Genomic DNA, 27,694 nt, shown 5'->3' with positions numbered 1-27,694 from the left:
TGAATATTAAATAGAATAAATATTAACAATTTAGCCAAATTATTACAATTAAAAGAAGGATAACTAAATATTATATCACGCTATATTGTTGTTTTTCTTTTAATGAATTCTTTTAACAGATAATAATAATAATAATAATAATATGTTTTATTTAATTAGCGCCTTTCAAGAACCCATAAATAAGATATTCATTTTTGTAAATCATTATTATCATTTTTATGAAGTACATCCTAAATCTTATTCTATGTAACAAATGAAATATGCTGAAAATCAATGAACAAGATCAAGATTTGTTGTTGTATTTTCTTGTAATTTGTTTATTTTATTGTGTTGTTTTGTAATCAGAGGTCTTTTAACTTGCCTATTTTTTTCCCAGAATTCCATTTCACCGGAAACTGCAGGTTCGATCGCTCGTTGCTTTTACCACGGATCCGGTGAACTTTCCGTGCGAGAAGCGAGTTGATATCGATTTGATTTGAGTGAGTAATATTTATTAAACTATTAGTTATCTTTTAGAGTTCATATTTTCATTGTCTCGCACAATAGTTTGATAAAACGAATTAATTCGTTGAGAGAGGTCAAAATAAAGGCTTTTTGTGAACGTTAGCTCGCGGCTAGCTGTTACCCGGTATGACTGAAACGATTCCCGCTGTTATTTTCTGACAAACCGGTCTGATTTATTGGTTTAAAATTAATAAATACCATAAAAGCAACATAATTTCACCGCTTAAGCGCGTTTGCTATCATACACCTGTTTATTTGCGTAGCTAACGTCAATGATTTGTCACATTGGGAGACGTTATACCAATGTGAAATCGGCCTTTGAATTGATTTCAGACCACTTCGCTGATTTCAGGTCTTTCGGTTAATCTAAACTCGATTTCAGTCCTTCAATCTCATTTTAGGTTGATTTTCAGTCTTTACATGTGATTTCAAGTTCATTTCAGCACTTTCAGCTTGTTCGCAGGTGACTTTTTATTTATGACAGGATGATTTCAGCTCATTTAGATTAATTTCAGACATTTCAGCTGATTTCAGGTTTATTTCAGACCTTTCAGGTCGCTTTCTGGCTGATTTAGAGCTGATAAATAAGCTTGTTTGATTATGTGCTGTTACTCTGTTAAATGTACAATTTAACAGCTTTATACTCAAGCACATTCATTGCATCTCTGTGAAGTAATCCTAATATAGACTAAAAATGTGAGGGGAATTGCAGAACTAACTTAAGAGAAGATCTTAGCAGCCTAAACATTTTTGACATATCATTGACAAGCCTCTGTTTTTTTCAGTCTTTAATGACATGTGTTTCTCTTCTGTATAAGGTGGGTGTTTTGCCCAAGATGTCTTTCCCTCCTCATCTCAACCGGCCACAAATAGGCATCCCAACGATGCCACCAGGAATCCCTCCACCACAGTTTGCTGGATTTCCACCATCGATGCCTCCCGGTAATTAAGATAAATTAGATAAATCAGACCTTCTAATGTGTTAGCAATGGCAAAGTCATGGGTTCAATTCACAGGAACACCATGTAAACCTTAAAGGGTTAGTTCACCCAAAAATTAAAATTCTGTCATTAATTACTCACCCTCATGTCGTTCCACACCTGCAAGACCTTCGTTAATCTTCAGAACACAAATTAAGATATTTTTGTTGAAATCCGATGGCTCAGTGAGGCCTGCATAGCCAGCAATGGCATTTCCTCTCTCAAGATCCATTAATGTACAAAAAACATATTTAAATCAGTTCATGTGAGTACAGTGGTTCAATATTAATATTATAAAGAAACAAGAATATTTTTGGTGTGCCAAAAAAACAAAATAATGACTTATATAGTGATGGCCGATTTCAAAACACTGCTTCGGAGCGTTATGAATCAGAGTGTCGAATCATGATTCAGATTGCGTGTCAAACTGCTGAAATCACATGACTTTGGTGCTCCGAACTGCGGATTCGACACACTGATTCATAACACTCTGGATCTTCATGAAGCAGTGTTTTGAAATCGGCCATCACTAAATAAGTCATTATTTTGTTTTTTTTGGCGCACCAAAAATATTCTCATGGCTTTATAATATTAATATTGAACCACTGTCCTCACATGAACTGATTTAGATATGTTTTTAGTACATTAATGGATCTTGAGAGAGGAAATGTCATTGGCCTCACTGAGCCATCGGATTTCAACAAAAATATCTTAATTTGTGTTCTGAAGATTAACGAAGGTCTTACAGGTGTGGAACGGCATGAGAGTGAGTAATAAATGACAGAATTTTCATTTTTGGGTGAACTAACCCTTTAAATGTGCTTAAATATCAAGTTTAATCCACCTGATTTACATTATTATAATAGGTGACTTGTATGACAATTTAAAATTAGGGTGAATATTTTCTAATAATATTGTTTTTTCACCCCCTAGGAACCCCAATGATTCCTGTCCACATGGGGATTATGACTCCTGCCCCTACGGTAATATTTGTTAATTATAGGGAAAAAAAAATGATTAATTTGTATTAGTTGTCTAGTCGTTTCAAGTCTAAATGTATGCAAGTATTTTCCACTATAAAAAGTATTTCTTTTTTACTTCTTTTCTGAAGTATTTTGCTCAGAAATGTCTTAAAAGGGTGTTTTTTTTTTCATTGCTGCAAAGTAAATTCAAAATTTGATACTGAAGAACTAAGACAGTAACAGTCTAGTTAAAACAAGGCAGGCTTTTCAATAAAATAACAAAAGGATCAATGATATTTAATAAATTATTTATTATACAGAGTAATAAACAGCAATATTTACTTGCGTATCGTCGCTGTTAGGCGGAAACTTCGTATCTCTATGTTTCGTCATTTTTATTTTATTTTATTTTTAGAAATCATTACTATTAGTCATCCTTTATGTCTGTCTGTGGGTTTTGCAAATATTTAACAAATGAAAAGTATTAAAAAGAGCTTGCGACTAAACCTTGTATCTCCATTGGATCCTCAAACTGTCTGTCAAACCTCATAACTCCACCCGCTTCTTGAATCTTGAACGAAGTGGCGGACGCAGTTTGGACGGTCTCTGCTTGTTTGCAATGCAACGGTAAATAAAGAAAAATATATATAGGTTAATGTTTTATGTATTTGCAGTGTCTTAGTCTAGCATTTGTAATCGAGTCATAGCCAATACTTAAATAGCCTGTGCAAAGCACTTCATCTTTTATAACATGAGATTTTGGCCATATCAAAAAAACAAAACAAAACAAAACTGAGCACCCACATAGATACAATGAACTTTATAACTTGTAAGTTGATGAAAGCGTAATGCAATGCACTTACTGCCTCAGACGCAGCCTTTATAATATGCATAAAACAAGTATGTCCGAAATTTGCTGTTCAAAAACCTTGTGTCTGACCACATATAAAGTCACAATATCATCTATAACAATGCGTTGTTTAATTACATAGAAGGTTTCCGACGCACAGCGACGATATGTTTGTACAAAAACATTTTAGTACAAAAATACGCCATAGTGATGCTTGAATCAGTGAACTGTTGAATCAGTATTTCAAGAGAGAAACCATGTGCCAGTTTTTTATCAATCACAATCACATTTTTTTGTCACATGGCTGCATATTAATTGTGATGTGATGTATCAGGTTCTTGTGCCCACGACGATGTCTGTGGTTAGTAAAATGGCTGCTCCCAGGAAGGAAAGTGCAGCTGCTAGGGCAAAAGATGATGATGACAACAGCGGTCCCACAACCACTGTATTTGTGGGGAACATCTCTGAGAAAGCCTCTGACATGCTCATCAGACAGCTGCTGGCCGTGAGTATGACCACATCAGCTCCAGTGACTCCAGTCTTAAAGGGATAGTTCAGCCAAAAATGAAAATTCTGTCATAATTTACTCACCCTCACATCGATCACTGAACATAAACATAAGCTCAACCGAACCTGCTTGATGCGTGAGAGAACAAATCTCTTCCGGAAGCTCAAACGTGCTGCGTAACACGAGAATGAACCTCATTGGTTCTTGCAGAAGCTCAAACGTGCTACGTAACATGAGAATGAACCTCATTGGTTCTTGCAGAAGCTCAAACGTGCTGCGTAACATGAGAATGAACCTCATTGGTTCTTGCTGAAGCTCAAACGTGCTGCGTAACACCAGAATGAACCTCATTGGTTCTTGCAGAAGCTCAAACGTGCTGCGTAACACGAGAATGAACCTCATTGGTTCTTGCTGAAGCTCAAACGTGCTGCGTAACACGAGAATGAACCTCATTGGTTCTTGCAGAAGCTCAAACGTGCTGCGTAACATGAGAATGAACCTCATTGGTTCTTGCAGAAGCTCAAACGCTGCGTAACACGAGAATGAACCTCACTGGTTCTTGCAGAAGCTCAAACGTGCTGCATAACACGAGAATGAACCTCACTGGTTCTTGCAGAAGCTCAAAAGTGCTGCGTAACACGAGAATGAACCTCATTGGTTCTTGCAGAAGCTCAAACGTGCTGCGTAACATGAGAATGAACCTCATTGGTTCTTGCTGAAGCTCAAACGTGCTGCGTAACACGAGAATGAACCTCATTGGTTCTTGCTGAAGCTCAAACGTGCTGCGTAACACGAGAATGAACCTCACTGGTTCTTGCAGAAGCTCAAACGTGCTGCGTAACACGAGAATGAACCTCATTGGTTCTTGCAGAAGCTCAAACGTGCTGCGTAACATGAGAATGAACCTCATTGGTTCTTGCTGAAGCTCAAACGTGCTGCGTAACACGAGAATGAACCTCATTGGTTCTTGCTGAAGCTCAAACGTGCTGCGTAACACGAGAATGAACCTCACTGGTTCTTGCAGAAGCTCAAACGTGCTGCGTAACACGAGAATGAACCTCATTGGTTCTTGCTGAAGCTCAAACGTGCTGCGTAACACGAGAATGAACCTCATTGGTTCGTGCAGAAGCTCAAACGTGCTGCGTAACACGAGAATGAACCTCATTGGTTCTTGCAGAAGCTCAAACGTGCTGCGTAACACGAGAATGAACCTCGTTGGTTCTTGCGGAAGCTCAAACGTGCTGCGTAACATGAGAATGAACCTCGTTGGTTCTTGCGGAAGCTCAAACGTGCTGCGTAACACGAGAATGAACCTCATTGGTTCTTGCAGAAGCTCAAACGTGCTGCGTAACACGAGAATGAACCTCATTGGTTCTTGCGGAAGCTCAAACGTGCTGCGTAACACGAGAATGAACCTCGTTGGTTCTTGAGGAAGCTCAAACGTGCTGCGTAACACGAGAATGAACCTCGTTGGTTCTTGCAGAAGCTCAAACGTGCTGCGTAACACGAGAATGAACCTCATTGGTTCTTGCAGAAGCTCAAACATGCTGCGTAACACGAGAATGAACCTCACTGGTTCTTGCAGAAGCTCAAACGTGCTGCGTAACATGAGAATGAACCTCATTTGTTCTTGCAGAAGCTCAAACGTGCTGCGTAACACGAGAATGAACCTCATTGGTTCTTGCTGAAGCTCAAACGTGCTGCGTAACACGAGAATGAACCTCATTGGTTCTTGCACAGATTTCATTAAAAATATCTTCATTTGTGTACTGAAGATGAACATGTCATCCAAGATGTTCATGTCTTTCTTTCTTCAGTCGAAAAGAAATTAAGATTTTTGATGAAAACATTCCAGGATTTTTCTCCATATAGTGGACTTCACTGGACTCTAAACAGTTGAAGGTCAAAATCACAGTTTCAGTGCAGCTTCAAAGAGCTTTAAACGATACCAGACGAGGAATAAGGGTCTTATCTAGAGAAACAATTGGCCATTTTTGAAAAAAATACAGCTGTATATGCTTTATAAACACACATGATCGCCTTGCATGTGCTTCTGCTTTAAAGCTCTTTAAAGCTGCACTGAAACTGTAATTTTGACCTTCAACCGTTTGGAGTCCATTTAAATCCACTATAAGGAGAGTAATCCTGGATTATTTCTTTTCGACTGAAGAAAGAAAGACATGAACATCTTGGATGACATGGGGGTGAGTAAATTATCAGGAAAATTTTATTTGAAAGTGAACTAATCCTTTAATCTAAATTGAAATAATTCTTAGTTACATTTCATACTTAGTGTTAGTTTGATTCATATTGATGATAACCAATTGTGTTTCAGAAATGTGGTTTGGTGTTGAGCTGGAAACGAGTTCAAGGCGCCTCAGGGAAACTCCAAGGTAAATATGTTTTTAACACCTCATCTCATTTCATTTAAGCTCAGTTTGTTGGCTGCGTATGTTGTGAAAGTGCCAGACTGGCTACTTACAGACATTTTTTTTTTTGCTTTCTTGCTTTCAGCGTTTGGTTTCTGTGAGTACAAAGAGCCAGAATCTACTCTACGAGCTCTACGGCTGCTACATGAGCTGCAGATTGGAGAAAAGAAACTTCTGGTCAAAGTCGATGCCAAAACCAAAGCACAACTCGACGAGTGGAAAGCAAAGAAGAAGACCGCCAGTGAAAATGGAGTTAGTATGATACTAGTTTGATATCAAGCTGATACTAAAATAAAAAGTACTGTTTACTTAAACAGTGTTCACTTATTGAGAAGAGTATTTGTGTTTTCAGTTGCATGTTAGATTTTTCAACTGGTATCTACAACTGTGAAATTTCACTGGTGTTTTGTGACAACATCAGATGCGTTCAGCCACAAAAAGATACTGAGTTGTGATCTTCTGTGTGTCTTTCAGAATGGCAAGGCAGAGGACGCTGGTGAAGAGGAAGAGGAGGTTCTGGATGAAGAAACTAAGAAGCGGGACCAAATTGTTAAAGGTGCTATTGATGGCCTGATCCGGGAGTACTCAAGCGAGCTCAATGCTCCATCACAGGACGATGAGTCGAGTCGCCGCAAAAAGAGGAGAGACAAGAAGGGCGAGGTTGGCTTTAGTTCATTTTGGTCATAATGACCATTTTCACCTGAGATTTGGAGGCAAATTACAGCCTATTAGCCTTTTATGGGTCTATTAGTAGAATCTGTTGACTTTAGTAAATCTTTGTTTCATTATATGCCAACAGTGACAGTCCAAAAATGGCAAAAAGCACTTCTTGTGTTTTGTCCCCAAGTTTGCATGCCTGTAATTTAAGAAGTATTAAAGAGATATCTTAATATCTTTTTATATTTTGGTTTTTAACAAACATTTCTTTTTGGTTTCTTCATTTTAAAGACCCTATATGGTTAAATCCTGGAGATATTGAGATCTTAATGCGGATTCCTGAGTAAACTGGTAAATTTTAGTGGTCGAAAATCAAATGTGGGTCACTTTGCATACAGCTGATACTTTTTTCTTTTTAAAGAGGAATATTTGAAGTACAAATAATGTTGAAACTAGAAATGTCTATTTTTTTTTTTTTTTTTTTTTTTTTTTATCAACACAATTGAGTAGAGCATACCTGAGTTCCATAAATATTCCTTTTCCAAAGTTTGCACACATGTAACTAAAAGTATTAAAGATATCTCAATATGATTTTAGATTCGGTTTCTAAGCAAACTTTTCTTTTAAAATCTTAATTTTCAAGGCCCTATATAGTTCATTCCCATAGATATGGGGATCTCAATGCGGCTCCATGTTCAATTTGTTGAATTTGACCCATTTTCAATGGTCAAAAACCAAATGTGTCATTTTGACCCCCCCTCTACAAAATAGTGGATTACTCAGTCAATGTACATTAATGACATTTAATATTTTGGCTTTCATCGCTATTTATATTTGTCTTTCTTCAGGAAAAAAATTAAAGGTGCCGTAGAACGTCTTTTTAAAAGATGTAATATAAGTCTAAGGTGTCCCCTGAATGTGTCTGTGAAGTTTCAGCTCAAAATACCCCATAGATTTTTTTTATTCATTTTTTTTAACTGCCTATTTTGGGGCATCATTAACTATGCACCGATTCAGGCTGCGGCCCCTTTAAATCTCGTGCTCTCCGCCCACCCCGAGCTCTCGACTATAAGTGCAGTTATACAGTGCATAAACAAAGTTCACACAGCTAATATAACCCTCAAATGGATCTTTACAAGATGTTCGTCATGCATACTGCATGCATGTGTCGGATCATGTGAGTATAGTATTTATTTGGATGTTTACATTTGATTCTGAATGAGTTTGATGGTGCTCCGTGGCTAAAGCTAACATTACACACTGTTGGAGAGATTTATAAAGAATGAAGTTGTGTTTATGAATTATACAGACTGCAAGTGTTTAAAAATGAAAATAGCAACGGCTCTCTTGTCTCCGTGAATACAGTAAGAAACAATGGTAACTTTAACCACATTTAACAGTACATTAGCAACATGCTAACGAAACATTTAGAAAGACAATTCACAAATATCACTAAAAATATCATGTTATCATGGATCATGTCAGTTATTATTGCTCCATCTGCCATTTTTCGCTATTGTTCTTGCTTGCTTACCTAGTCTGATGATTCAGCTGTGCACAGATCCAGATGTTTTGCCCTTGTGTAATGCCTTGAACATGGGCTGGCATATGCAAATATTGGGGGCGTACATATTAATGATCCCGACTGTTACGTAACAGTTGGTGTTATGTTGAGATTCGCCTGTTCTTCTGAGGTTTTTTAAACAAATGAGATTTATATAAGAAGGAGGAAACGATGGAGTTTGAGACTCACTGTATGTCATTTCCATGTACTGAACTCTTGTTATTCAACTATGCCAAGGTAAATTCAATTTTTGATTCTAGGGCACCTTTAATAAAATCAAAAATTTAATACGGAAGTTTCCGAAAATTGGTTGATTTGACATGGAATGACCCATTTTATAAATTAATATATTTTAAATTGTAATTTATTCCTGTGATCAAAGCTGAATTTTCAGCATCATTACTCCAGTCTTCAGTGTCACATGATCCTTCAGAAATCATTCTGATATGATGATTTGCTGCTCAAAAAACATTTATGATTATCAATGTTGAAAACTGGGACTTAATATTTTTGTGAAAACTGTGATGCACTACCATTCAAAATGGTAGGGTAAAAAGGATAAAAAAAGATAGAAATTAATACTAATATTAAAAGCGAGTTTCATTAAATTTATCAAAAGTGATTAAGGCATTTATAATGTTACAAAATATATTTTTTTAAAATTTCTTTTAAACGCTATTCGCTGAAATCTCTATTAATCAAAGAATCCTGAAACAAAAATATTAAGCAGCAAATCATGATTTCTGAATGATTATGTGACACTGAAGACTGGAGTAATGATGCTGAAAATTCAGCTTTGATCACAGGAATAAATTACATTTTTAAAAAATATTAAAAACCATATTTCTCTTTTGATCAAATGTCAGAGACTTCTTTCGAAAACATTATAAGTGATCGCCACACATTTGCCTTCCATAATAAGGTCGCAGGTTAACCATGTTCTCCATTTCCTGTCTTTGGCTGTTTAGGACGACATCAATGCCATGGAAATGGAAGATGACAAAAGAGATTTGATTTCCAGGGAGATCAACAAATTCCGCGATACCCATAAGGTAAAATACTTGCTAATTTACTCCATATCACAGGTAGAGCACAACAGCCTCTTACACCTAGTTTAGTTTGACAACATACCAGCATGAATAAGATTACAGCAAAACCTTGATTACATTTAAGATTTAATTTGATATAGAGCAGAAATTAGGCCTCATTTGAGTCCAGAGCATTTGTAGCACTGTAAACTGTAGCGTGGCCTCCATGTTAAGGGTGGGAAATGTAGTCACACATACAATGCATGGACGTTCTGTGCACTTACCTAAAAGCTAATCTATTCATTAAACCCCACCATTATGATAGAGATCATATGGTGACTAAACCAAGATGAATCTCACAGCTTTGGAAAAAGTTGCAAGGATAGGATGTAAGTATGAGCTTTCCATTTATCTCTACTTGTACCGGGCGCCCCCTTCAGGAGGACTCGCACAGGGGCAACTGCACCGACTCGTTCTGATAGCAGCTTTTGCTCATGCGGGGTGGATTTAATATCGAAATAATATCAAGGGGTGTCAAAAAAGTGTGTGAGATCAACTCTATGGTGTTTATAAACACGATAAGCTGGTAAACTTCATATTTTCTGGTTCTCCAAGACATGAGCGGCCAGTGAACCTGTGTGGGTCTGCTAGTAAAAGTGATGTTGGTGCTATAATAAATACTGCTGACTTGAATAACAGTGATTTGGCCCATTCGGCTCTTGTGAAAGTAGGGGGCGCCCCTCCACAGCACACGGACTTTCTGAAGATTTTACAGGTATGAATTCGCTTTGTGATTGAGTCTGCCAGCATCTCTCTTCATTCCTGCTTGCTTGCACTCTTTTCTTTTCCTGTTAAGTGTTTAAGTGTGTTTGTGTGCTCACTGAATGTCTACTTTTTAGTACTCTTTCTTTTTTTTAGTATTCTCACATTTTGTATGGCTAAAGTCACAGAATTACTATAAAACCCATTTGGCGAATACAGAAAATAGCAGCTAACATCTAATTTATGAAGTATCCTAAACACTAAATTTTTAACTTCAACACATCATCCGTCTCGCTCCAGTTGTGCGTAAGACATGAATGATTCCTCCAATCATGCAGATGGAGTTTCTAGCTGATCAAAATTACTATTACAATTGCAAAAAGTCCCATAGCTGAATTTTCAGCATCATTACTCCAGTCTTCAGTGTCACATGATCCTTCAGAAATCATTTTCTGATTTCATGTTGATTTCATGTTGATTTCATGCTCAAGAAACATTTCGGATTATTATCAATGTTGAAAACAGTTTTTGCTGCTTCATATTTTTGTGGAAACTGCAATTTTTTTATATTCTTTAATAAATAGAAAGTTAAATTAACAGCATTTATTTGCATGTATTAAAACATTTATTAAATAGAAATCTTTTTTAACATTATAAATGTGACTTTTGATCAATTTAATGTGTCCTTGCTGAATAAAAGTATTAATTTCTTTTCTTTAAAAAAAAAAAGTGACACTGGAGTAATGATGCTGAAAATCACAGAAATAAGTTACATTTTACTATATATGCACAAAGAGAACAATTATATTAAATTGCAATTAGGGATGTGCAACAATTCATCACGATTAATCGTTTGCAAAATAAAAGTCTGTGTTTACGTAATATATGTGTGTGTTCTGTGTATAATAATTATGTATATATAAATACAGACACATGTATATATTTAAGAAAAATGTTAGATTTATATATAAAATATTTATATTTATATATAATATTAAAACATATATAAATATATATTTATTTAAACATGCATATATTTCTTAAATTTATACGTGTGTGTGTGTGTATATGTATATATATATATATATATATATATATATATATATATATATATATATGTATATATATATATATATATATATATATATATATATATATATATATACACACACACACACAATTATTATACACAGAACACACACATATTACGTAAACACAGACTTTTTTAACAAAGACTTTTATTTTGCAAACGATTAATCATGATTAATCGTTGCACATCCCTAATTGCAATATTATTTCAGAATATTAACTTATTTCCAAAACATTAAAAAATTGCAGTGTTTCTAAACTTTTGACAGACACTATATATAAAATATTTTTTTATTATATAAAATATGTGGGTCAAAAACTGAAGTTTACGGTCTTCAACAGTTATTTTAGTATTATATACTATGTAGTATTTATAATTTTAAATTAGATTTTTATTTTATATATTTTTAATTTATTTTAATTTTAGTTTAAGCTTGAGCAATTTTGTACCTTTTTATTATTATTGTTTCTATTTAGCTTTCATTTATTTTGTTTTTAGTAATTTGGCAAATTTAGTACTTCAACTTAAACATATTTTTTAGTTGCCAATGCAGCACTTCTGATTTTTTTTTTTTTTAATTGTTTATCTACTATCTAAATTTTTTCAGCATTATTTAAATTAAATTGGACCAGATAGTAACCACCCACATCACCCTAGCAAGTGAGTAGCAACATGCTACAGTCCACCCAGAACATATAGCAATACTTTTAAATGTGCAAGTAGTTATTAATGTAATGTTAGTTCTTATTAGTTAAAAATGAAGACCGATATTTCACTGATCTAAAGATTTGCATAGCCTACTAATCTATCCTGTCTTGTTTCCCTGTTAAACACAACCCAAATTCACCAGTAGAAATGTTATTTAAAAGCAGCGTCACTTTGAAGCAAAGTCGATTTAAAAGCATCCTTTTAATACGTTTATGCAACTGTTTTCGGCTTAATGCCTGTGTCCGGAGTTTATTTTATTTTCCTGTCTTTTCTTCACCTCCTGTCTACATGTTCATTTGCTGCTGCTGTTCAGAGTTGCATAACACCCACGGTTCATCGCTTATGAAATAGTTCAGCATGTTTCGTAGTAAAATTAGACTCTTTTAATTATATTTATAATTAATCCAGGGGACTTTAGTATTCTGGGAAGTAGAAGCTGTTGATAGATGTCACTCCAGATGGATATATTGGCAAACTGCGTCGTGAGAGCTGTTGAAATGAAGCTAAAGCCGTGGGTGTCATGCTGGACTTCAGTGCGTTTCATAATCGCTCAGTCAGATCCTCCGAGGCCCATGTCTTCTGCAGTGGGGTAAGCAGTCTCTACACCTTCGTTTGTTGCCTTTTCTATCCAAACCACAGAGAAACTGCAAAGAAAAAGAAACAAATCTAACAAATACAGTATGCAATGCTCCTGTCACAACGTTTTCAAAATGTCTGGAAGTTGTTTGTCAGATTGTTGCAAGCAAAGAGAATAGTCTGTATTTTTTATTTTTCCTTGTGAATCCTTTGACCTGCTTTTCCTCCCAGGCCTAACAATAAAGGCTTGTAGGGCCACGGAAGCACTGTGAGTCGCTAGTCAACACCTGTAAGTGCACAAACAACTAGTTTCACAAGGATTGAAGCCTCTTTCTATTGATCATGTGATGAAACGGATATTGCAGCGCCCTCAACTGTTTCTCATCTAATTCAGTTGTTTGCAATGTCAAATTTATATCTCAGAAGTGGTTTCCAGGTTTCCTTTTATTCAACTCAAAATTACACACTTCACTTTTAAGATCTGTTAATAATTAAATACATTTTTGATCATGTGACTCTGTAGATTCATGTTTGTATTGCGAATCAAATTCCTGATAATATAATTAATAATTCAACGTGGTTGTTAAAAAAAAAAGCTAATTTTAATAATTTTATTTAATAAATATCTCTTTATATGTGTTGATATGTGAATGGCAGGGACTGTAAACCACTTCCTCATAAAGTGATAGTGTTATGTAGTCGTCTTGCGCATGAGTAGTTGCTAATCTAAAAACTTACCTCCCCGTTTTCCCACAGAAATTGGAAGAAGAAAAGGGGAAGAGAGAGAAGGAGAGGCAAGAGCTGGAGCGCGAACGTAAGGAGAGAGACAAGGAGCGCGAGAGGGAACGCGAACGCCGAGACCGCGAGCGGGAGAAGGACCGAGAGAGGGAGCAGCGCGAGAGAGAGCGAGAACGCGAGAGGGAGAGAGAAAGAGATCGAGACCGCGAGCGCACGAAAGAGCGTGAGCGTGAGAGGGAGAGAGACTGGGAGAGAGACCGAAGTCGTGACCGCAGCGAAGACCGCAGTCGATCCAGGTACACCAAACCTCCTGTGATCAAGTGTGTGTGTCTTGTTTCCTTTCACAGTTTCCACCAATTTTCCCATCAATTATCACTAGTGCTCAATTATATATAAAATACTTTTTAACAATTTGTATTTTTATATATTTTTTAAATATTTTTATTCATTAAAAAAATAATATACAGTGGCATGAAAAAGTATGTGAAGCCCTTGCAGAATCTGTGAAAATGAGAATTATTTTAATAAAATAAGAGGGATAATAAAAAATGCATGTTATTTTTTGTTTAGTACTGTCCTGAGTAAGATATTTTACATAAAAGATGTTTGCATTTAGTTCACAACACAAAACAATAGCTGAATTTATTAAAATAACCCCATTCATAAGTATGTGAACCATTGATTCTCAATACTGTGTGTGGTTACCTGATGATCCACGACTGTTTTTGTGTTTTGTGATGGTTGTTCATGAGTCTCTTGTTTGTCCTGAGCAGTTAAACTGAGCTCTGTTCTTCAGAAAAATCCTCCAGCTCCTGCAGATTCATCAGTTTTAAAGCATTTTTGCATATTTGAACCCTTTCCAGCAGTGACTGTAGGATTTTGAGATTCATCTTTTCACACCGAGGACAACTGAGAGACTCAAACTCAACTATTAAAAAAGGTTCAAACATTCACTGATGCTCCAGAAGGAAACACGACGCATTAAGAGTCGGGGTGTGAAAACTTTTGAATTCAAATATCAAGTTAAATTGTGCTTAATTTTTCTGCCGGGAAACATGCAAGTATCTTCTGTTGGTTCCGAAGGGCAGTACTAAATGAAAAACAATGATATTTAAATAAAATAAGAAAAATTGACATCTTCATCCTGTTCTAAAGTTTTCACCCCCCTGGCTCTTAATGCATCGTGTTTCCTTCTGGAGCATCAGTGAATGTTTGAACCTTTTTTAATAGCTGTGTTTGAGTCCCTCAGTTGTCCTCGGTGTGAAAAGATGAATCTCAAAATCAAACAGTCACTGCTGGAAAGGGTTCAAACATGCAGAAATGCTTGAAAACTGATGAATCTGCAGGAGCTGGAGGATTTTTCTGAAGAACAGAGCTCAGTTTAACTGCTCAAAACAAACAAGAGACTCATGAACCATCACAAAACACAAAAACAGTCGTGGATCATCAGGTAACCACACACAGTATTGAGAATCAATGGTTCATATACTTATGAATGGGGTTATTTTAATAAATTCAGCTATTGTTTTGTGTTGTGAACTAAATGCAAACATCTTTTATGTAAAATATCTTACTCAGGACAGTACTAAACAAAAAAATAACATGCATTTTTTATTATCCCTCTTATTTTATTAAAATAATTCTCATTTTCACAGATTCTGCAAGGGGTTCACATACTTTTTCATGCCACTGTATATCAACATTTTCACATTTATATCGTTCTTATTTTATCAACATTTATATTTATGAATATGGCTGCATGATTAATCGCAATTGATACGAAATCACTCCTAAACCAATCTGGCTCAGTGCGATTATGAAATCGCAAAGGCAGCGGTTTATTTTAATGCGCAGCTTGTCAGTGAAGCACGGCTCTGTGATCAGTAGTAAATGCCGCTCCATCTCAAAGCATTGGGTTTGAGTCGCTTATATCGTGCATTTGAAAAGCAGCACGCGTTAAACATCTTTCCAAACGTGATGCATTTATGAACCTCTTGTCCAACGAACATCCTATAACGTCCTTCTGTGAGATGATGTGGCTTCTTACACAGAATAAGGCACACATCATATTAGTGTTGTCACGATATCAAAATTTTGACTTCGATACGATACCTAACTTAAAATCACGATACCGATACTTAAACGATACTATGGCAAAAACCTAAAATAGCAGGAAAAGTAAATAAATAACATATGACAGAACTTCTTTCTTCACCAGTGTGCAGGCTGATAATTCTGGATTTGAGCTTCATTGCCGTGAAGTTAGAGTTAGATTTAATATAATTTTTAATGTTTATTATTTTCATGTTCAATAAAATCGTGAATTATTTGCTGTTATGGTTTTTTTTATACATTTATGTGTTTTTGACAGTAAGATTATTTGTAAAAATTATATTACTGTAAATAATTAGAGCAATGTTATTAAAGCATAAATTGGTTTAAAATAACTGTGTATTTCCTTCACATATTTATGCATTTTTAAATTAATTTTATTTTTGCAACCAGATATCACTTATTAAACTCAAGACTCAATAATACACCTCTTTGCGGAGTTCTGCTTGCACGAGTAAAATAAATAAACAACACTTATTTAATGTTTGAGAGCATAAACATAATGCTGGTATCACATTCACTTACCTGTCGCTCTTTAAATTCTTTGTACAAATCGGGATGTTTGACGGCAAGATGCTTTTGACTCCCTTCGCTTGCATTATTTTGTAACATCTTTTGCAGACGGGCTTTGTGGTGTACGTGGGCTTGCCCTGGCTGTCGGCAATGTAAGCAAAATAATGCCATATTTCACTTCGTGCATCTGCTTTCTCAACAATTTGTGGACGGTCTGCAAGAGCACCTGTATTTGCAACCATACCTCTCGTTTCGTCACCATAAAAGCCGTTGCGCAGTTGAGAGGAATAAAGACGCACTCAATTTGCCTTAGAAGCAGCGCGCTGCACGCACGCTGCCCCCTGCTGTCGAAATACAGCTGGCACTCTCAAAGTACTGGTACTAATAAAATGAAGAACCGGACCGTTTTTAAAAGCAGGGTATTGCGATACCTTTCTAGTACCGGTATATCGTGCAACACTACCTCATATTATTTCATAGTATTCTATACAGTGATAAAGGCTATGTCGATTAGCATTGCATTATAAATATACTTTAATATCATGAAAATCCCAGAGAAGGCTTGAAGAACTTGAATAAACCATATATTGTCCTAGTCGTGTGTTTATTAGTCACGTTTAATCAAAGCTTTTCAATCTTCTGCTTATTCAGCTACAGTGACAGTATGATTCTCATAGGGATTTTATGCAACTACGTGTGTTATTGTACTTCTGCGGGGCATATTTGAAATTTCTGCGCCAGAGCGCCCTCTGGCTTTCAGACGGAGCAGCATTTACGACTGCATTTATTCGTGCTTCACTGACAAGCTATGCATAAAAAATGCAGCCTTTGCCAAATTGTGTTTGCTTTAATTTTGATTAATCATGCAGCCCTAATATATATTTGTATTAACATTTTGTCATTTATATTTAACTCATTTTATTTATTAAAATTGCTTTATGAATATACAAATTGTTAAAAGGTGTGTGTGTGTGTGTGTGTGTGTGTGTGTATGTGTATGTGTAGATATATGGTGTAACGGTACATATATTCGTCCCGAACCGTCACGGTTCGGTTTATACAGTCAGACAACGAATGCAGTCAGTCACAGGCGATCCACACTCCAATCCACACGTTGTAATGCAAAGCTATTTGCTAACTGCCACAACAGGAAAAAGAGCAGAAGAGGAACAGATGATTTATGCATAGATATTTTTACATGTAATCTCTAAACCAGTGTTTCAACCGCAGAAAGACAACAATAAAACAGCTTGACAATAATGTCTCACGTAGCATTACATTTACTTCAGGCAAGTCATTCAGTGTCCACAGCATTTTAGTTCAGTAGAGAAATTAACTTTGCACTAAATATATGCGCTATATTAGCTTGTATAGTTAGTAATGTCTAAATTATTTAATCTTTTAAATAAATTTGTCATGAAAACAAGTTATGATAGTAACTGTGTAAATGATCATGTTTCAGAAATGAAGTAGAAAAATAATTGTATAATTAGATTTAGAAGTTAATGCAAAACCTGCCTTTTTTTTTTTTTGTTAAATTATAGCTAAAAAATAAATGGCAACTGAATGTAATAGTTTATGCTCTGTTGTTAATTGTAATGTAATTATAGTAATGTGTAAGAAAGGGCTCCCTGTATATAGTTTACAGTGTTAGCTGAGATATTGTTTGTGTTTTATCCTTAAGAAAATGTTAATTATAATTGAATATATTTAAAGAGAGTTTTGAATTGAATTCATTTCGATAAACCACTGTTTAATGAAAAAGAAGCAATTTTATGTTTAGTTTTCTCCCCCCTGATGTACCGAGCCCGTACCAAACCGTGACTTCATTACCGAGGTACGTACTGAACCATCATGTTTGTGTACCGTTACACCCCATATATATATATATATATATATATATATATATATATATATATATATATATATATATATATATATATATATATATATATATATATATATATATATATATATATATATATACAGTACAGTCCAAAAGTTTGGAACCACTAAGATTTTTAATGTTTTTAAAAGAAGTTTCGTCTGCTCACCAAGGCTACATTTATTTAATTAAAAATACAGTAAAAAACAGTAATATTGTGAAATATTATTACAATTTAAAATAACTGTGTACTATTTAAATATATTTGACAAAGTAATTTATTCCTGTGATGCAAAGCTGAATTTTCAGCATCATTACTCCAGTCTTCAGTGTCACATGATCCTTCAGAAATCATTCTAATATGCTGATCTGCTGCTCAAGAAACATTTAATGTTTACAATTGTACACAATATTTGTGTACAATATTTTTTTTCAGGATTATTTGATGAATAGAAAGTTCAAAAGAACAGTGTTTATCTGAAATCTAATCTTTTGTAACATTATAAATGTCTTTACTGCCACTTTTGATTGATTTAATGCATCCTTGCTGAATAAAAGTATTCATTTCTTTAATTTCTTTTCAAAATAATAAAAATAAAAATTCTTACTGACCCCAAACTTTTGAACGGTAGTGTATAATGCTACAGAAGCTTTGTATTTCAGATAAATGCTGTTCTTTTGAACTTTCTATTCATCAAGGAATCCTGAAAAAAAAAAAAAAAAAGTAAAAACTGTTTTCAACATTGAAAATAATCATAAATGTTTATTGAGCAGCAAATAATCATATTAGAATGATTTCTGAAGGATCATGTGACACTGAAGACTGGAGTAATGATGCTGAAAATTCAGCTTTGATCACAGGAATAAATTACTTTGTCAAATATATTCAAATAGAAAACAGTTATTTTAAATTGTAATAATATTTCACAATATTACTGTTTTTTACTGTATTTTTAATTAAATAAATGTAGCCTTGGTGAGCAGACGAAACTTCTTTTAAAAACATTAAAAATCTTAGTGGTTCCAAACTTTGACTGTACTGTACATATATATATATATATATATATATATATATATATATATATATATATATATATATATATATATATATATATATATATATATATATATATATATGCTAATTGTTAAAAGGTATTTATGATAATTTTACTTTTAAAGAAATGGTATCTTTTTTTGTATATTTTTTTGTAGAGCTTCAAAATATACATGCCAAAATATTCAAATGTAGTGGGTCAAAAACAAAAGTTCTGTGTCTACAACAATTGTCTCACATCACATGCGATTGGGTGTTGTCTGTTTTCAGAGAACAGAGTCGTGATAGAGACCGAGATAAGGAGAAGAAGCGCGATCGTGAGGAAGATGAGGAAGAGGCATACGAACGGCGCAAACTGGAGAGGAAGCTGCGAGAGAAAGAGGCGGCGTATCAGGAGGTGAGTGTCTTTCTTTGTCTGTATTCACTCTATCTGATCACATTATTGGATGACTAGGTGTTTTGATAGACTGTTTATTTTCTTTAATTACTGTCGTCAACAGCGTCTGAAGAACTGGGAGCTCAGAGAGAGGAAGAAAGCTAGAGACTACAGCAAGGAGATGGAGCGTGAGGAGGAACGCCGGCGTGAAATGGTTAAGCAACTTTTTCTCAAAGTATTTAAATTAGCAATTCAGCCTAATCTGTTTGGCATAAAATATATTTATTAAGTATATGCCCTCTCAGGCTAAAGAAGGGAAACGGCTGAAGGAGTTTCTGGAGGACTATGATGATGACAGAGATGACCCAAAATACTACAAGTGAGTTCTGTGTACCACTGCGTGTACAATTAGCTTTTTACGTAACATCTAGAGGCAGATAGAGCTGAAATAGCACGTAACCTTGATAGCTGATGGCTGTCTAGTTTACTTGCTAAGGGACTCGAAACATTGTTTATGTTACAAAGATTTAATGCCATGAACGTCATGAACTGATTCTCAGAAATGTAATATCAATTTTATCTGGTGATTTCAGCCATCTCTTGACATTTTTGAGTACAGTATGCAATAGACCATCTGAAATGTGATGAGATTTCGATGTGACCTAAACGGATTCTGTTACTCTGCTTTGCCTGCAGGGGCAGCGCTCTTCAGAAGCGACTGCGGGACAGAGAGAAGGAGATGGAGCTGGATGAACGTGACAGGAAACGGGAGAAGGAAGAGCTGGAGGAGATCAGACAGAGGCTGCTAGCAGAAGGACATCCTGATCCAGACGCTGAGCTGCGCAGGGTGAGTCCACGATTGGACCGTTCCAGAGTCACTCTCTTACTTCTGTTTTGCAAATACATTTATATTATGTTAATTAAATATATTTTAATATAAATTTAAAAAATGTTCAAATATACTATTTAAATTAATTATTTAATTTAATTTTTATGAAAAATATATAAATGAAATACTATATTTAAATATATTTATTTTTATATTTATTTTCATAAATTAAATGACACACTGATAATGTAATAACTAATTTAATAAAATAATTTAAATATTATATTTGAATATTTTGTCATTTGATTTATTTTTCATGAAAAAAAAATTAATTGATAAATTTTTGAAACAATATTTTAATGAATTATTGTATAATTTTATTATTATTTTTTAAATATATTTTATTCATATTGAGTCAGTAATTTTACGTGTTTCGTTGCTTGGATCCTTCTTAGTACTTCTGGAACCAAACTGGTCTGTTGTGCTCTTTTCTGTTTCATATCTTACTAATTTTTTTTTTTTGCTTTGTGTGTGTTGATCAGATGGAGGAAGAGGCAGAACGTTTACGTCAGCCGCCCGTGAAGCCTGAGCCAGAGGAGGAGAGGGAACACAAACCCTCTCGAGAAGAGCGAGACCGAGGCAGGGATCGAGATCGGCGTAAGGTACCCGTAGAAACTCATGCTCACATCCCCTCTGATGATGATGTAGAGGAAGGGGAGGATCTAGAGGATGAAGAGGAGACTAAACCCTGCCTCAAACCCACCATGCGGCCCATCATGGCCGCCCCGTCAGTGTCTTCAGCCAGCGGTAACGCCACTCCCAACACGCCCAGAGAAGAGTCGCCCTGCGGCATAATCATCCCTCACGAGAACTCGCCACCAGAGGTCCAGCTCCAGGATGAGAACCGCCCCAAGATCGGCCTTAGCCTCAAACTAGGTGAGTTTGATTTCAGAAAAGTTTTGGATCAGGATGTTATGGCCAATAACAAATAAAACTAGTTCTTAGCTCAGTTTTCACATGATATCCTGCACTGACACTAACAAAACTTGAACTAAATTGAGCTGAGTAATTGTCTTCTGTAGAGCTGATTTATATCTAAATTGATTCATTATTGATTAATTATGTTTCATCAACACTGTTATTTTACTGATGATAATAATTGCATAATAATATTAAAAAATAAAACCCATTTAAGTTCTATTTGAATACATTTAATTTTAAATTGTTTTATTTTTATGAAAAATATATTGATAAATATATTCAAACAGTATTTAAATGAATTATTTCATTATTTTTTTTAATTAATCTAAAATAATTTGCTTAAATATGTTCAAATATAATATTTGATTGAATTATTTTATTTCATTATTTTAATTTTTTATACATTTTATTCATAACTAAGTCAGTAAACATACTACTTCTTTATATCTGAATTCATGCTTCATAATTGATAAATTCAATTGATGAACTGAATCAATACAGTTGAACTGAATTGAACTGAATAATGACTTTATATCTGAATTGACTTTGATAATTGATTAATTTTGTTGCATCAACACTATTTAACAGATAATAATAGTATTAACAATAATATTTTATTAAAAAACAAAATTAAATAAAAATCAATTTAAATACTATTTGAATACATTTAATTTTTAAATGATTTGTTAATGAAAAATATTGATAAATATATTCAAATATAGTATTTAAATGAAATATTTCATTTTTTAAACAGATTTTTGTTGAATTGATGAAAAATAAGTTATTCAAATATAGTATATTTTTTATAGTATTTTTTACTTTTATGTTTTATTTATAACTAAGTCCATAAACTTATTTTATACTGCTTTATATCTGAATTGATGTTTCATAATTGATAAATTCAATTGATGAATTGAATCAATACAGTTGAACTGAATTGAGCTGAATAATGACTTATCTTCTGTAGAGCTGTTTTATATCTGAATTGACTTTCATAATTGATTAATTTTGTTGCATCAACACTGTTATTTAACAGATAATAATAGCATTAATAATAATATTTTATTAAAAACAAAATTAAATAAAAATCAATTTAAATACTATTTGAATACGTTTAATTTTTAAATGATTTTTAATGAAAAATATTGATAAACGTATTCAAATATAGTATTTAAATGAATTATTTCATTATTTTTTAAACAGTTTTTGTTTAATTAATGAAAAATAAGTTATTCAAATTATTCAAATATAGTATATTTTTATAGTATTTTTTACTTTTATACATTTTATTTATAACTAAGTCCATAAACTTATTTTATACTGCTTTATGTCTGAATTGATGTTTCATAATTGATAAATTCAATTGATGAATTGAATCAATAGTTATTCAACTGGATTGTGATGAATGACGACTATTTTCTTCTATAGAGCTGCTTTAGTTAAACTGAGTTCACTTCATAACTAATGAAATATGCAACATTGCTAACATTCACACTGTTATTGATCCAAACTGAATCAACACTGAACTGACTTGAGCTGAATAATGACACTATTGTCTTTTTAGTGCTGATTTACAGCTGAAATAGTTTCATAATTGAAGAATTTTGCAAAATTAATACTGTTATTTTCTTGTTTATTACTGTAAAGCTGCTTTGAAGCAATCCACACTGTATAAAGTGAATATGTAAATAAATGTTCGTTTTTTTATCCCATCGTAAGGTTCGTCTGGTAGCCCGGGACAGCCCAGCGTAGCCAAACGGAAGAAGCTGCCGGTGGAAAGCGTCTTCAACCGCTTCGACGACGATGAGGTGGACGAGGCGCCTCGGAAAAGGAAGCTGGTGCCTTTAGACTATGAGGATGAGGAGAAGGGAGCAGACTTGGGTGTGGTGGGCGGCGGCAAAGGAGTCAATACGGAAGAGAAGCGCAAACACATCAAGAGTCTGATCGAAAAGATTCCCACGGCCAAACCAGAGCTTTTCAACTACCCGCTCGACTGGTCCGTCGTCGACACGGTAAGAGTGATGTTTGTCGTGTTGCTTCTTATTCGTCCAGCTGTGTTTTAATGTTGTATAACTTGTGTTTTTGAATATCCCTACCATTCACAGACACTTATGGAGAAGCGTATTCGACCATGGATCAATAAGAAGATTGTAGAGTACATTGGTGAAGAAGAAGCCACATTAGTTGACTTTGTTTGCTCCAAGGTAAGCCCGATTTCTTCATTAGAGTCCGAGCGTACATTGATAGTGCATATATTTTAAGACCATGATAGTGCATACATTTTAAGACCATTTCAAGTGAAATTGAAGACCAATCAAAATGGCCAAATTCTACACTGAAATAAAATTGGTGTAGGATTAGGGCTGGACGATTAATTGAAAAGTAATTTTTCCATGTCGGTTATTTCGGTTTTTTAATCCCATTATACTTCCCCCTTAAAAACATACTATCGCGTTTGTAGCCATGTGACTCCGCCCCAGTCAGTGGGATAAAAGCAAAACACGGAGGTGAACGTGGATTCAACACACAGAGACGGCGCGCGAGCGGTGAACCTTGCGTCTTCACTAAACTTTGTCAGTTGTATTTGCTTTTGCCAGTTTGGACATTCAAGCGATTTTAGACGATTGGATGTATACTATTCCGAGCTACTGTTCTCACACAGCTGCATTGTGGCACGAACACACATAAAACAGTAGCTGTGCAAAACGTGAAGATCGTGCGCACATAGAGGAACGCAGAAACTAATTGTCAGCGCTGTCCTGTGATTTATCACTAAAGTAGCTTAGAAACTCAACTTATTATAGCATATATTTTTCTACTTTTAAAGGAACTATTTGCAACCCACAGCTTCACAATTAATAGAGACCGTATGACTAATTCACACATGCAATCACTCTCATTACGTACCTGTACTGTGCTAATTTATGTGTATCTGATTTACAACGAGCAGAAATCTGTAAGAAATGTTACAAACATAGATACAATAACTGCTGAAAGTGAGCTATGTCGTCAGATCACTTTCAATAGGAAAAAATATCTCACCTTTAATAGTCAAGCATATTTACAGTACAAACCTTGTCAGTGAACTATGAGGGCAAAAATAAAACAAAAAACAGAAACAAAATAATCGTTCATTAATCGTAATCGAGGTAAAATGTTCAATTAATCGAGGTTTTGATTTTAGGCCATAATCGTCCAGCCTTATGTAGGATATACTATTTGTTCACTCAGAAATTGTTAGTAAATTTCAGACATAATTACAAAGTAACGCATTGAATTAAACATGAAATTTCAAAGTAGAAAGACTGAAATAGTATTTTCTTGTCAAATGTAAAAAAAACATAGATAATTGGAGCTTAAATTTTTTTTACAGTAGGCGCTTCTAAGGTTTCTTGACAGGTTTTTGCCACCATTTGTGATTTAACCCTCTGGGGTCTGAGGATTTTTGGGGCCCTGGAGACGTTTTGACATGCCCTGACATTTGGGCTTTTTCAGTTGTTCATAAACATATTAATGACAAAAGTGTCATTACACTGTATTCAGCACAAACTAGGCTACAATAATATGTGAGGAACATGTATGTACATGTTTGTGTTTTTGAAGGAATCACATTTATGCATGGTTATTGAAAAAACAAAAGACTTAAGTCACTGAAATAAGGCCAAAAAAAAAAAATTAAATCTGTGTTCACAAGACTTCTGGGTATTGGAGGTTGTAGACTAGAGTTTTTGCTTAAGAATTAAGTAAAAATTATTCTGGCTACTCGTTCATATAAAACAATACAGAGATTTAAATTTAAGACACTTTTTGTCAAGAAACACAGTATGCGTGGAGGCGTAAATCATCATGAATAATGGGTGATTCTCACCTGAGAAGACAAAATAATCGCATAATGAGTTGTAATGACCTGCATAAATAATGAGGCCTTTCAGTCAGGTAGGCTGTGAAACCCTCTGTGATCATGCTGATAACAGGATTAATGTACACTCTGGACAAAAAAAACATAATTTTTGTGATCTCATGCATGCACGTATTATTGCACATGATGTGAAGAAAATTTTGTATAGGCCTATGTTGAATTACAGTACCAGTCAAAATATTGAACACATTGCCATTATAATGTTTTTAAAAGAAGTCTCAAGTCTCTAACCAAATAATGGTTTTCTATTTTAATATACTTTAAAATATAATGTATTTCTGTGATGCAAAGCGTCTGAACATTCCTACCTCTAGGGCATTTCATATAGGCTACTATATTTGTTATATTATATAGCCTAAATGTTAATGTGCAGTTGACAAACTATACATCATTAAAAAGATCTAAGACTCAAGCTTCACATTTTGACTCTTAAAATCTTATATTGACCGTAATTTCTTAATATGCTTAAAAGCATGCACATTTGGAGAAATATTGATGGATTCTCATATGTTTATATCAGTTTTCTATACAGAGGAGTAATATTTATTCAATATTTGTCATCACTGTGAGCGCTGGATACTGTGTTTTCAATTCATACTTGCAGCCGGAGGGCGCTCTGTGCACCTTAGTTCACAAATACCTCCTAAAGAAGAACAGATACCATGTGACAATCCAGGAACTAACAGAGGACAGAGATCGCTAACTATAGGCTATTCAAAACACTTTTGAAGACAATAAATACACGGTTGAGACGATGTATGCATGTATTGACTGAATTTGCGTCTGAATAGCGCTCCCTCCGTGGGCGTGGCCGCATTAGCGGATAATGAGCTGAATCACGGACTTCTGACATGGCTCTCTTTTCATACAGATTACATAAACACAGAATTTTTGTTTTCGATTTTACTTACACGATTTAAAACCTGACATTTCAACGTTTCTTTAGACATAAGTCTAATTTTTTTGTGATTAGTATTCACTAAGTTACAGTTAATTTTCTGAGAACTATCAGACTTCCTTCAGAGGGAGACGAGAGATCACGCATCATGTTAGTTTTCTTTATTTTGTAAAAAGCACAACATTTTGTTTTTACTCAGAGTGTACACAAATAAAGGAAGTTATTCAACAGATTAAAATGGTGTATAACTCTTAATTGTATGTGCAACATTGACGGAGTATTTTGAGTCTCTTTCACACTGGTAAGAAAAAAACCACGGTGGTATTGCCGACGATACCTCAGAGTGTTAAGCTCAGTCAGTGGGATTTCATTGTTTTGATTCCCGTTGTGTTGAGTTTTTTATGACACAGAATTGCCAACTTGAGTTATCTTGTTTGAGTGAGATCTTGATTATAGACTGTATAAAGCATTGGACTTAGTGTCCGTGATGTCACCCATAGATTTCTGAAGAGCATTTTTAAAGCCCAAAGTGTTATTTTGCATGCCTTTATTGCTTGTTTCTGGATCTGGAGATTCTTTACCATTTCAGAAGATGCTTAATAGCGCCCCTACTGTATAACTGTAGTGAAAACATGGATTGCTGAAAAATTCCGTCAACGATGGGAAAACGTTGCGTCATAAATGACCTAAACTTCAGTCAATGCCAGGGAAAGAAATAAACGACCACTCTTGCTTCATAGATATATCTGTAAAAGAATTTATATGATTGGCTGTACACTTTGCATATAAAATGAGTAACAAGTGTCAAGTAAATGTGGGCGGTCTTGTGTTGATTGTGACATGTTCTGAACGAGTTGATTTAAATCTCAGTAATTGCTCTGTACTAGGTCATTTATTCATTTAGCAGATGCTTTTATCCAAAGTGACTTCCAGATGAATCAGTAAGACTTTAAGAATGACTGCTGCTGTTTCTTCTCAGGTGATGGCCCACAGTACACCACAAGGGATCTTAGATGACGTTGCAATGGTAAGTTTGGTCTTTTGCACCATTTTGAAGACTCCAATTGTGTCGTTATGACGGATCACATTATCTAACTATTTTCCCTCGTCTCCTCAGGTGCTGGATGAAGAGGCCGAGGTCTTCATAGTTAAAATGTGGAGGCTATTGATTTATGAAACTGAAGCCAAGAAGATTGGACTTGGGAAATGAACAAGCATTGAATGCAAATGAACTTTGCTTTTTACTTCCCGTTTGGGCTGGACAGCTCATCTAGGTTTAAAAACAACTTGGGAAACTCGACCATTTCCAAACTTTTGGAATTAATAAATATTGAGCCGATTCATTTTTCACGTCCCAGACGCCTCCACAAGACTGCGGCAGCCGCGAGCACCGACTCTAAGCGTCTGTTTTTAGCTACCGAGAGGAAGAGGTTTGATTTCTCAGGGCCTTCCTGTTGAATCCATCTTCAGTGTAGCGTCATCTTGCCCGGTGTTAGCGGTTCTTCCTGTGAGTACCCATTGTAAATTCTTACTGTATTGATTGCCAATCACGTCTGGGTTGTGATTTTACCATTTCTGTTCTTTTGGTCGCCCTCACCAACCGTACCAAAGAGTTTTCCCCAGTTGTTTCGCTAAAACAAAACCAGTTGATTGGACCCCAACACTGTTCAGAAGGTCTCTCGCAAAACTGAATTACATGAAAACGATTGTCTTTGTTTTTGTACTTATCAGTGGATGTGTTTTGAATAAAAGTGATTTTTTTTTTAGTAAA

The 27,694-nt window shown here is 34.8% G+C and overlaps 1 protein-coding gene across 3 annotated transcripts; it reads left to right on the top strand.

Moving 5' to 3' along the window:
- The first annotated feature begins 370 nt into the window (after nt 1–370).
- Nucleotides 371–27,694, top strand: rbm25b (RNA binding motif protein 25b). 3 transcript variants are annotated; one of them, XM_048207789.1, is made up of 19 exons: nt 371–479; nt 1,323–1,446; nt 2,418–2,467; nt 3,631–3,801; nt 6,140–6,197; nt 6,319–6,485; nt 6,708–6,893; nt 9,423–9,506; nt 13,375–13,652; nt 17,765–17,818; nt 19,191–19,317; nt 19,421–19,510; nt 19,602–19,675; nt 19,993–20,143; nt 20,668–21,061; nt 22,826–23,118; nt 23,212–23,310; nt 26,903–26,950; nt 27,041–27,694. In XM_048207789.1, exons 2-19 carry the CDS (start codon nt 1,341–1,343, stop codon nt 27,131–27,133), a joined length of 2,523 nt encoding a protein of 840 aa, XP_048063746.1. In that variant the 5' UTR covers nt 371–479; nt 1,323–1,340; the 3' UTR covers nt 27,134–27,694. The 3 variants fall into 3 exon arrangements, with proteins under 3 accessions (XP_048063746.1, XP_048063748.1, XP_048063747.1); XM_048207790.1 differs by lacking the exon at nt 371–479 and adding an exon at nt 593–967; XM_048207791.1 differs by lacking the exon at nt 17,765–17,818.

Source organism: Megalobrama amblycephala, linkage group LG11 (genome assembly GCF_018812025.1).
Source record: "Megalobrama amblycephala isolate DHTTF-2021 linkage group LG11, ASM1881202v1, whole genome shotgun sequence".
Taxonomy (NCBI): domain Eukaryota; kingdom Metazoa; phylum Chordata; class Actinopteri; order Cypriniformes; family Xenocyprididae; genus Megalobrama; species Megalobrama amblycephala.
The sequence above is the reverse complement of the archived record's forward strand: the minus strand, read 5'-3'. Positions and strand labels throughout refer to the sequence as shown.

Excerpts from the sequence above, each read along its gene's own strand:
- rbm25b (XM_048207789.1), top strand. The coding sequence starts at position 1,341 with ATGTCTTTCCCTCCTCATCTCAACCGGCCACAAATAGGCATCCCAACG. Across the intron at positions 6,486-6,707 it reads AGACCGCCAGTGAAAATGGA|AATGGCAAGGCAGAGGACGC; the intron begins GTTAGTATGATA and ends TGTGTCTTTCAG. Across the intron at positions 19,318-19,420 it reads AAGAGGCGGCGTATCAGGAG|CGTCTGAAGAACTGGGAGCT; the intron begins GTGAGTGTCTTT and ends TGTCGTCAACAG.